Source organism: Octopus sinensis, linkage group LG3 (genome assembly GCF_006345805.1).
Source record: "Octopus sinensis linkage group LG3, ASM634580v1, whole genome shotgun sequence".
Taxonomy (NCBI): domain Eukaryota; kingdom Metazoa; phylum Mollusca; class Cephalopoda; order Octopoda; family Octopodidae; genus Octopus; species Octopus sinensis.
The window spans coordinates 6068658-6081148 of record NC_042999.1 but is presented as its reverse complement, the minus strand read 5'-3'; the positions used below and the strand labels follow the sequence as shown (position 1 = coordinate 6081148).

Sequence of the window (12491 nt, the reverse complement as noted above, 5' to 3'; positions counted from 1 at the left end):
GCTACAGCAAATATTCTGCTCAATACCACAGATTTGCTTGTCAGTTGTTTGACCTTAACCAGTTGAGCATGTCCCTTAGTGGCTGACGATATGTGCATCTCTGATCACAAGCAGAAGTAGTGGGGGAGCATCATAGCCATGTGTTGAGAGAGATTCTTTGGAGTTTGAATGATTCGCCTCTTAAAACATAGGTGATTCGTTCAACATCCTTAAACATCCCTTATTCAGGGACCTTTTGAGCAGGATGGGCTATTCGACCTGAAGAAAATTCTAACTGGGCCCCACCTACAAGGTCATGTGCTGTTTATCTTGATATGAGATCACCATGTCGCGCACATATGGTTGTGATGCATGTGCCGGGTGTACCCTTATCAGACGGGTAGTCATGATGGGTATACTGGACTTCGTATATTTTACCCCAGTGTTACTTTGATGGCATGCACTGCTCTCTCACTCAATAATAATTATAATGCCTTGATGCAGTACCAGGCATTGGCTCTCATGGTTTCTGATCTTAACTGATTGGAAGTGTTATCCTGTACATTGTTTTGTCTTGGTATAAAAGATGGGTTACAGCAAATATTCTGCTCAATACCACAGATTTGCTTGTCAGTTGTTTGACCTTAACCAGTTGAGCATGTCCCATAGTGGCTGACGATATGTGCATCTCTGATCACGAGCAGAAGTAGTGGGGGAGCATCATAGCCATGTGTTGAGAGGGATTCTTTGGGGTTTGAATAATTCACGTCTGGAAACATGGGTGGTTCGTTCAACATCCTTAAACAACCCTTATTCAGGGACCTTTCGAGCGGGATGGGTTATTCGACCAGAAGAAAATTCTAACTGGGTCCCACCTGCAAGGTCATGTGCTGTTTATCTTGATATGAGATCACCATGTCGCGCTCACATGGTTGTGATGCGTGTGCCTTGTGTACCCTTATCAGACGGGTAGTCATGATGGGTATATTGGGCTTCGTATATTTGCACCCCAGTGTCACTTTGATGGCGTGTGCTGCTCTTTCACTCAAAAATAATTCGGAGTTTCAGTTTTTAGGCTGATCAGGAAATATACGTTAACCGACGTGGCCTCATTGGGAAAGATCATATTGAAAAGACTCTTGTCTTCTGATTGATGTTGCAGCCCCAACTGATATAAACATACATCTGAAAATGTTTGCAAAACTGAGCAAATATAAGGAGCTGCTTTAGACTGAAATCGGAAGAATGTGGCATTTCAAGAGATTATCTATTATTATTGGGGCATTTGGAATGATAGCAAGGAGAGTAAACAAGTATGTAGATCAAATTCCTGGTAGCCCCAAAATAAGCGAATTACAAAAGATCATACTTATGGGTGCCTCACGTATTCTTCGTAAATTCCTCGACATGTAAATGCAGCCTTACTTACTATGTAAGGTCTTTTTCTACCAGGCAGATCAGTGTTTTCAGTTGCATGACACATCACTAGTTAGCATCTTCAGATGTGAAGCCTTGTCTCTTGACATCTCTGGTTGAGACTTGGGGAAAACCTCGTACAAATTAAAGAAAAACCAAAACATAATAGTAGTAGTAGTAATAGTAGTAGTAGTAGTAGTAGTAGTAGTAGTAGTAGTAGTAGTAGTAGTAGTAGTAGTAGTAGTAGTAGTAGTAGTAGTAGTAATAAGTATGGACTTGACAGAGCAAAAAATTAGTACGACCACAAACCTGAAGGCATCGTCTAAAATAGAAATGCAAAGATCCTATGGGATTTTGTGATTTAGTGCGACCATGAGATAGAGAATAGGAAGTCGGACAAAGTCTTAATTGAGAAAGAAAACAAACGAAGCTGGATCATAGATATAGCATGCCCAACTGACAACAAGGTATGCGATAAGGAATAAAGAAAAGTTGAGAGATATGACAGATTAGCTTGGGAAGTTAAGCAGTTGTGGTCGATGAGAAAGGTAGCTGTAGTACCAATAATTGTCGGAGCCCTGGGAACAGTGAGCAAAAACCTTGAGAAGTACGTGGAACAAATAGGGGCTACAATAAGGGTGGAGCACTTGTAGAAAACAGCACTGGTTGGAACTGCTCGAATACTCCGGAAGGTACTCGAAAAATAAGAGGTGTTACCTTAGTTCACTGGTAATGAACAGCTGACACTGTAGTACATCTCCATCGTTAGAAGCTGTGCGAAGGCAATAATAATAATAATGATAGTTCACCGACTAGAGAAAACTATGTAAGCCACTTTTTAAAACCGTAAGCTGTTTTTCTTTGAACGCTCGTCAAAATATTACCCAGGACTTTAATATTTGGCTGGCTATCATTTGTAATCAATGGAGTGGAAGATATTTGAATATGCTTGTGGAAATAACTGTAAAAGAATTGAAGCCAAATCATCGATGCTGAGAATGTATTGTGATTTTGTTTTGTGAATGTATAATTCTATTCAATTCTAAGCTTCTTTGTATTTGTATTGTTAATCGACCAACACTCCATTGCGTCTGTTAGTAACTTTTCTTGAGATGAAAGAGATTCATTTTTTTTTTACTTTAAGTGTGGTATGGCGAACCACTAAGAAACATTTACAGATTTTATTTAATTTCTTTCAAGTTAATTTACCGTATTTTTTAAATACCCAGTATTCCGATTACTTCCCCTAATTAGCATTCTTATGAAACATAAAAATATCGATATCATGTCAGGCGATAGACAAACAATGGAGCCATTATTATCGCCGATTAAAACAATCATTTTAATGTTTGCCGATAACATCGATTAATCGATGTTTACAATCAATAAAAACTTATAAATGCTACAATTTTATTTCCTTTTCAAGAATTTTTCTTTTATAACTGTGTAAATCTAAGGTAATAGTTGGTGTCGATGCTGGTCGTTAGAGAAATCATAAAGAAGTGTTTGCTAGTTACCTGTTCAAATATTTAGTCGACCGTATTTGGTTATAATATTTTAGTGTAACATTTGTAGATTGCCTAATTATTAGTCTTTTATACTAATAGGATAGTAGCTGATCATCATCATTGTTCGACCGTGGTCGAGACAATGGAATTTACTATGTTACGCCAGACTTCACGGTCCATCATAGCATTACGGAGGTCCTGTTGCTGGATGCCTGTATCCCTGGAGATTACAGCACCCTCTGGTATCGCGAGCAGATGGCTTCCAGAGGAGAAGAGTAGAAATTACCTCGTTTTCAGCTCTACCTTTGACATGAGGTTATACAGGTGGTAATTTCCCATATATTTGTACTTTGGTTGGATGACGCTTCCACGAGAGATTTTGAGCTCTCATAAGGAGGCGAGTGTAAGTTGCTGATAGGAAGTTGACAAACAGTTGGTAAAAAAGAAAAGAAACTTAAAGGCGGTGCTCCAGCATGGCCGCAGTCAAATAACTGAAACAAGTAAAAGAGAGTAAAAGAGTAAACAAATTCAGACTTTTGTGCTACACAGAAAAAAATGAAAATTTCTCATCAAACGAAACGGTAACAAAAGTAACAAATTTGTTGTCATTTTTCACTGCGAAAAAGTAATTCTGAACATGGTCAACGCTGAGAAAAAAAAAAGGCAAAACAAGCAAAAAAAAAAAAAAGCAACAAAACAAACACAACAAAACAAAAACAATTGTTGAGTGGGTGTATGACGACACTCTCATCTTCCTCGTTTGACGATTTTGAAGAAAGAAATAGAGAAAAGTTACGTAGTTTTACCTCTCAAAATGCGGAAGGATTCTCTGTATGATCCCCCAAAGGGTAGTTTGAAGGAAGCCTTGACTGATATATGGAATATTATGGATCCCAATGATTGGGGAAGGGCGTATGGAAGTATATGAATACCTGAATGTAGCCGGGTGAGAATGTCTGCGTGGACATGTCAACCTTTGTGACTTCCAAAGACTGCAGTCATTCTACTGGGATGTTTTGTTGCGAGGGTGGGAAGAAAAACCAACAGATTGATTGTAGAAACCTGTTCTGCTGCAAATATGAATTATGAAAGATCAACAGACAATAGCAGAACCAGCGACAATAATAAGGGCCAGAAACTGCTTTTCTTTTTCCCACAAAACCACCTGCTGAAGCTTTGAGGACGAACGAAAAATTCGTCGCGTTTATAGTCCGGCAATTGACGATTAGGTGTCCGATGATAGGAGACAGAAGGCTCCGTCCAGTTGCATCACTTCATCGTTTGCTATGATATCGATCGAGGGGACAGGCTCAACTGGTTAAGGTCAAACAACTGAGGAGCAACTCAACAGTACAGAGCAGAATATTTGTTGTGGCCAATCTTTTACACCGACACAAAACATGTACGTGATAACACTTCCAATCAGTTAAGATGAGAAGACATGAGAGCCACTGCCTGCCACTGCATCATCATCACCACCACCACCACCACCACCACCACCACCAGCAGCAGAAAGGATTATTATTATCATTATTATTATTATTATTATTGCTTTACTTCTCAGAACGTTCGGTCTTGTTTGTTCTAGTAGATTCTTTGAGAGCGGACAGCAGCCTACTGTCAGATGACTCACAGGGTCTCTTTCCGCACATCATAAGCTTCGATACTTGGTTTTTAATTATCGTGGGACACATTCAACTTCCAAGTACCAATCTGAAAATTCCAACTCTCCCCAACAGAGCAGTTCTTTGCCCTTGCTCTGCTCTCATGTCAATTCCTATTTGTTTGATATATTTCTCGGACTTGGTTGTTAGTGCTCCGAGTGTCCCCTACAACTACTGGAATGACAGACACTTTCCTCATAGTCGACATTCTTGCAATTTCGTCTTTTAGTAGTCCGTACTTTTCAATCTTTTCTAGTTCTTATGCTTCTTGTGGGTGCATCCTCAGGTATTGCAATATCTATCATCTTGGTTTCCTTTTTTCCTTTACCACAACAATGACTGGTCTCCGAGCCTCGATTAGGGAGTCACATTGGATTGTAAAATCCCACAGAATCTTATGGTCCTTGTTCTCGGTGACTCCTTCTGGAATTTTTCACTGTACTCGTTGCCAACACTCACCTTACTAGCAGTGTCCCTGTACGTGGCTTGCACAGCTCTCACTAATCATTCATCTATCCCTAGTTTCCTCATTGACCACCAGATAAGGGATCGGGGGACCCTGTCAAAGGCTTTCTCCATGTCAACGAAAGCCAGATACAGACGTTTATCTTTGTCTAGGTATTTCTCCTGTTAGTGGTGCTTTTCCCTGGCACGAACCCAAACTGCATCTCATCTAAACTGACTCTCTCCCTAATTGGGCTATGACCCTCTCCATGACCTTCATTACCTGATCCAACAACTTGATACCGCTGTAATTATTTGTATCTAGGGCGTCACCTTTACCTTTGTAGCAGTTGACTATTATGCTGCTACACCAGTCATTGGGAATGACTCCTTCGTGTATCACCTGATTAACTTTACGGTGACTAGGCTATAGCCGACACCGCCAGATATTTTGAGCATCTCTGCAGTGATTCCTGATAGGCCGAGGGCTTTCCCTGTCTTCATACTCTTAATTGTTTTATCTACCAAGGTACTGTCAATTCGGATAGCTGGTCCCTCTGTTGGGTCGACATTTGGCAGACTCTCTTTCTCCCATTCATTCCCTTTATTGAGCAACCTTTCGTAGTGGCGTCTCCAAACCTCTCCCTTTGCAGCCTCGTTTAGTGCAAGTGAGCCATTCTCCATGCAGACACATTTCTCTCCTACCACATCACGATTCTCTCTCACACACTGTCTTGCAACACGAAATACCTCAAGTCTTTGGTCCTCACGGCGCAGAACATTGGCAAATTCTTTCTTATCTGCTTCCCCTCTGGCTAAATAAACCTGTCTCTTAGCTTCCCTTCTGGCAGTCTGATACAATTCCCTGCTACCTCCGTTCTTCCAGTCCTTCCAAGCCTGTTTCATTTCTCTAATAGCCCTGTCAAAGATATATATATATATATATATATATATATATTCAAAATGTGACCGCGTGTGTACCGTTGGCGATTTTTTTCATGTGTCTTCCCTTCTCTGGATCTTTCCTTCTCCTATGTTTCCGACGAAGAGCTCCGCTCGGAACGTTAAACCCTCCTTCTTTCCTTTTTTCCTGAGAGTCCAATACTACTATATTGTTCCACGTCCTCGCGTTGTTTTCTCTTTGTGTTTTCATGTTTGGATTAACTTTATATATATATATATATATATATATATATATATATATATTATATATATATATATATATATATATATATAGATATATATATATATATATGTATGTATGTATGTATGTATGTATGTATGTATGCATGTATGTATGTATGTGTACGTGTGTGTGTATGTGTGTGTACATTTATATGTATGTATGTACGTGTGTGTCATTGTGCCTGTGTTTGACCTTACAACCGTGAGCCACTACATATCCCTAGCCACTTCTCTTGTTCCAGCTTTAGTTCATTCATCTACTCTGGTTACAGCTTGGGTGTTTCTATTAATTCGATTTTATAATTATTCAATTGAGGTGGATTATTTTTGTTATTTTATAGTATTTCTTTCAATTATAACTATTTTCGTATCAGGAGTTTGTACTATTTATGAATATTGCTTTATCACCTTTTAGACAGTTACTCTTTTACTCTTTTACTTGTTTCAGTCATTTGACTGCGGCCATGCTGGAGCACCGCCTTTAGTCGAGCAAATTGACCCCGGGACTTATTCTTTGTAAGCCCAGTACTTATTCTATCGGTCTCTTTTTGCCGAACCGCTAAGTTACGGGGGACGTAAACACACCAGCATCGGTTGTCAAGCGATGTTGGGGGGACAAACACAGACACACACATACATACATACATACATATATATATATATATATATATATATACATATATATATCTATACAATATGTTACATTACTCGGTAGTCAAGATAAAACTCTGAGTTTCAGATGCCGAAGTGGAAATCCACAACACCATCTCTTCGGTTATCTGGCTATTTGAAAACGTTATCTAAAAAATATGATACAGAAGCGGACACCAAGGAAAACACTAACGTTTTCAAATAGCCAGATAACCGAAGAGATGGTGTTGTGGATTTCCACTTCGGCATCTGAAACTCAGAGTTTTATCTTGACTACCGAGTAATGTAACATATTGTATAGATAAATTTCCTCTATTTACATAATATTGAGGTCTCTTTCTTTATTTTGTTATCTTAACCGTTTAATCAATATACATATATATATATATATATATATACATACGTCAGGCTTCTTTCAGTTTCCGTCTACCAAATCCACTCACAAGGCTTTGGTTGGTGTGAGGCTATAGTAGAAGACACTTGCCCAAGATGCCACGCAGTGGGACTGAACCCGGAACCATGTGGTTGGTTAGCTAGCTACTTACCACACAGCCACGCCTGCTGTTGGGTGTAATAACAATGCTGTTGGGTGTAAGAACAATGTTTTTAGGAATAAAAATACCTTTATTAGCTTTATTTCATTTATTTCGCGCTCCTTCGCGCTTTATTTTATTTGTCTATCTTTCATTTAGATATCTCTATATCCATATTCATTTAATTATTTTGCGTAATTAAGAAATACGAACCTGTCTTAACATATTGTGACAAAATAAAAATGGAAGAAGTTTTGTTACTCTTTATCATCGTCATCTTGGTGTTGTTGTTGTTGTTTTCCTACTCCTCCTCCTTCTTTTTCTCCTCTCCTCCTCCTTGTCGTCGTCGTCCTCCTTCCTCTTCTCCTCCTCCACTTCCTTCTTCTCCTCTTCCTTCTTCTCCTCTTTCTTCTTCTCCTCCTCTTCTTATTCTTGTTCTTGTTCTTCTTCTTCTTCCACTTGTTGTTGTTGTTGTTGGTGCTGTTGTTGCTGTTGTTGTTGTTGTTGTTGTTGTTGTTCTTCTTCTTCTTCTTCTTCTTCTTCTCTTCCTTCTTCTCCTTCTCCTTCTTCTTCTTCTTCTTCTTCTTCTTCTTCTCCACTTCCTTCTCCTCCTCCTCCTCCCCCTCCTCCTCCTCCTCCTTGTAGTCCCACCGTCACTATATATTCTTATTGATTAAAAACTTCTTCTTCAGTTCGCTAAACCAACCGCTTTTTTCTTCTTTTTTGTTTTGTTTGTTTCTTCTTCTTCTTCTTGTTTCAACAGCCTCAGGTACCAGTAACCTTTCTGAACACCGTTTCGTTTTTCTTCAAGTATCTTCTTTGAAGTACTTTACATCATCATTGGCTTCCGATCTTTTTGATCTTCTCATTTCCAATATTTCCTGCCCTGAGTCTTACATATCATGATATAATATAAACTGCCTTTCATTTCAAAACTTTATCATTATCGACCTTCAATTCTCCCTTCATCTTCACCACAGTACATTTTCAAGATAATGTTAATATTTTCACTAAAACACGCATTTTTTTTTCTCTGCCAGTCATTTCGACCACATCAAACATGCTCTACTAGAATCATCTCCATAGATCTGTGGTTCGTTTCAAACAAAAATTGGAGTTTTAATGTGACACTAAAATGTCATTTCTGAATATTTTAGTAACGATACGCAAGTGTCGTCTGCTATTGAATGAATTTCACCGCCATCTTTATTATTTTCTTCAGTTTTTTTTTTATTTTGGTTTGTTTTCTATGTTATTAGGATGGTGATGATAATTTGTGGAAATCATGATGTTGATGATGATTAAATGGAGATGTAAAAGAAAAAAAAATTATGACAATGAGAATCCAGTGATTTCAGACAGAACTGTAATTATTGTTCTTATCGCCACCGTCGACATCGCTCCTACTACATGAAGATGTTTATTCAGCCATCATAAATCCTCTTCTCCCTCCTTATCATCGTCCTCGTTGTCGTTGCCGCCGCCGCCGCCGTCGTCGTCATCATCATCGTCGTCGTCATCATCATCATCATCATTATCACCATGATTACCACCACCACCACCACCATCATCATCATCATCATCATCATCATCACCACCATCATCATCATCACCATCATCATTATCATCATCATCATCATCATCATCACCACCACCACCACCACCACCACCATCATCATCATCATCATCATCATCACCACCACCACCACCACCATCACCACCACCATCATCATCATCATCATCATCATCATCATCGTCACCACCACTACCACCACCACTACCACCGCCATCATCATCATCATCCTCATCACCACCACCACCACCACCACCACCACTACCACCATCCTCTTCCTCCTCCTTCTCCTTCTCCTCCTCCTTCTCCTCCTCCTCCTCATCATCATCATAGTCAAATAAGTGCCTTATTGTTTTGTTATCCCAGCTTCTTTTCATAGTTTAAAAAAAAATTCTCGTTTAATATTGCATAACAACATGTGTAAATGTGTGTGTGTGTGTGTGTATGAGTGCACGCGCGTAAGTATGTGTGTTCGTATGTGTGTATGTTAGTGCGTGTGTGTTGTGTTGTGTTGTATGTGTGTGGATGTGGATGTTTATATGCAAACGAAGAAATATAAGGGATTTCTATTCCCCTTTTCTTTTGTCCCCCCCTCCCACCGTTTCCTCTAACCAGTCCCCTTCTGTGATCTCCCGGCAGACATGAAAACCATGGAGATATTTGTTTACATCCGTGATTTCTGGTCAACATAATTAGTTCGCAGTGTCTTCATTGTTTCACTCTTTATCTTCAGAGACTTTCATTATCCAGAAGAATGGATTACACCGAACTGAAAAAGAAGAAAGGAATTTATTCTTATCTACCCTAGACACAAGGCCCGAAATTTTGGGGGAAGTGGGGAGTCGATTAGATTGACCCCAGTACACAACTGGTACTTAATTTATCGACCCCGAAAGAATGAAAGGCAAAGTCGACCTCGGCGGAATTTGAACTCAGAATGTAAAGACAGGCGAAATACCGCTGAGCATTTCGCCCGGCGTGCTAACGTTTCTTATTTCTTTACTACCCACAATGGGCTAAACATAGAGGGGACAAACAAGGACAGACAAAAGGATTAAGTCAATTAGATTGACCCCAGTACGCAACTGTTACTTAATTTACCGACCCCGAAAGGATGAAAGGCAAAGTCAACCTCGGCGAAATTTGAACTTAGAACGTAAAGACCGACGAAATACCTATTTCTTTACTACCCACAAGGGGCTAAACACAGAGCGGACGAACAAGGACAGACAAACGGATTAAGTCGATTATATCGACCCCAGTGCGTAACTGGTACTTATTTAATCGACCCCCAAAAGGATGAAAGGCAAAGTGGACCTTGGCGGAATTTGAACTCCGAACGTAACGGCAGACGAAATACGGCTACGCATTTCACCCGGCGTGCTAACGTTTCTGCCAGCTCGCTGCCTTTCACTATTTAAATAATTAATTCCTTTTATGGTCGGTTCATTCCTCTCTTAATCCAATAAATTTGTCAATGACAAGTTGAGAATATACGAGCTGCCTTCACAAAGTATCCGATTTTATTTTTACGCCAAAACTAATACCGCGTGGGTAAGATCCTTTGAGTGCAAGGTCATGTCACCCTTCCTACTCATGAGTGAAACTTTTCGCGCCGGTAAGTCGCGTCAGTTCACGGCTGTTACGCCTAGAGTACAGATGTGTAGTGAGCGACGGTCGGATTTTCGTTTTCATGCAAAATGGCCGAACGTACCAAGCAGAGACTATAAACCCTCGTCTCACCACCAGCGATGATGGTCTTCACCAAGCCTGAGTCGTGGTTTGCACAGTCGAGCATGTCCTGAGCGATTTCCATACAAAGTTGCTTATAGAAAATTACTATTTGTAAATCTCACAACGAGAGATATTCAGCAACACTACTTTGGAGTAAAGATTGTTTGCCAACATAACATGGCAGTCCTGGTTTAGCACTAACATTGCTGTAGTTTAGCCCCAGGAGACATCGTCTCTAGCTGGCTATACGACGCGATCTGTGTCCTTATATTTTCGAACAAGGGAATCTAGCACCCCCACTCAGCTCAAAACAATATCTGTGTATCGCGATTTCCGGGTTATTTCCCTTCATCTGCACAGAATAATTGTTCGGCTGGTGCTGATGAAGGGAAATAACCCGGAAATCGCGATACACAGATATTGTTTTGAGCTGAGTGGAGGTACTAGAGTCCCTTGTTCCAAAATATAAGGACACAGATCATGTCGTATAGCCAGCTGGAGACGATGTCTCCTGGGGCTAAATTACAGCAACATTCGTCCTAAACCAGGACTGCCATGTTATGCTGGCAAACAATCTTTATTCCAAAGTTGCTTTTGTTTTTTGAACGTACCTCGTATATTCTCATTCAGTGTTTATCAAAGAACAACACTACCTGTACTAAAATGTTTTTCCTTTTGTTATTTACAGTGATTGAAGTTTTATTTTTTACAGATCTGTGGATCACATCCCGCATTCGTCCCTTGAGCTTCAAAGAGCAGTTATCCGAAGAATGACCAACTGTTTTTCTCAGTTTCTCTAATAATAAACAGATGTGAGACTATAACAAACTCCCCCTATCATTTACTCTATTTCCTCAAGTATTTTTCTTCACCGTGGGCAGAATTTGCCTCAGCACTACGAGTCAAAGAGCCAACGAGCAAACGAACCAACGAGCCAACGAGCCAACGAGTCAACGAGTCAATGAGCCGGCGAGTCAAAGAGCCAACGAATCAACGAGCCAGCGAATCAACGAGTCTACGAACCAACGAATCGAAGAGCCAACGAACCAACGAGCCAGCGAGTCAACGAGTCAATGAGCCGACGAGTCAAAGAGCCAACGAGCAAACGAACCAACGAGCCAGCGAGTCAACGAGTCAACGAGCCAACGAGTCAACGAGTCTACGGGTCAACGAGTCAACGAGCCGACGAGTCAAAGAGCCAACGAGCCAGCGAGTCAACGAGTCTACGAACCAACGAATCGAAGAGCCAACGATCCAACGAGCCAGCGAGTCAACGAGTCAACGAGCCAACGAGTCAAAGAGCCAACGAGCCAACAAGCCAACAAGCCAAAGTGTCAACGAGCCAACCAGTGAACGAGTCAACGAGCCAACGTATCAAAGAGTCACTCATCAGTTTTACTGTGATGTCGCTATTTGCAGAATAGTCTTTTGCTTGTACGCGATACATGTTTGCTCTTAGATGAACTGCTTGATAAGATTCGAACCGTTAGTCACTTGATTCATAATAAGTTTTATAATTATTCTTATAATTGCTGGCTTGGCTCTGTGGTAAGACGTTTGCTTCTCAACCTGATGGTTCCGGATTTAGTCCCACTGCGCAGTGCCTTGGGCAAGTATCTCTTACTAATAAGCGTCGGGTCCACCAAAACCTTGAGAGTGGATTTGGTAGACGGAAATTGAAAAAAAGGTCTTCGTGTATATATATATATATATATATATATATATATGAATATATGTGTGTGTATGTGTGTGTGTGTTTTTGTGTTTGTGTTTGTTCCCCACCAATGCTTGATAACCGGTGCTG

At 40.3% G+C, this 12491-nt stretch overlaps 1 protein-coding gene across 2 annotated transcripts; it reads left to right on the top strand.

Moving 5' to 3' along the window:
• Positions 1–7625: 7625 nt before the first annotated feature.
• LOC115209165 (proteoglycan 4-like) lies at positions 7626–12263 on the top strand. Of its 2 annotated transcripts, XM_036501683.1 has the most exons (3): positions 7626–7636; positions 10729–10730; positions 11376–12263. In XM_036501683.1, the coding sequence occupies exon 3, from the start codon at positions 11649–11651 to the stop codon at positions 12144–12146; it is 498 nt and encodes a 165-aa protein (XP_036357576.1). In that variant the 5' UTR covers positions 7626–7636; positions 10729–10730; positions 11376–11648; the 3' UTR covers positions 12147–12263. The 2 variants fall into 2 exon arrangements, with proteins under 2 accessions (XP_036357576.1, XP_036357575.1); XM_036501682.1 differs by lacking the exons at positions 7626–7636; positions 10729–10730 and adding an exon at positions 8713–8746.
• Positions 12264–12491: the final 228 nt, after the last annotated feature.

Coding starts and splice junctions, on each gene's coding strand:
- LOC115209165 (XM_036501683.1), top strand. CDS start 11,649: ATGAGCCGGCGAGTCAAAGAGCCAACGAATCAACGAGCCAGCGAATCA.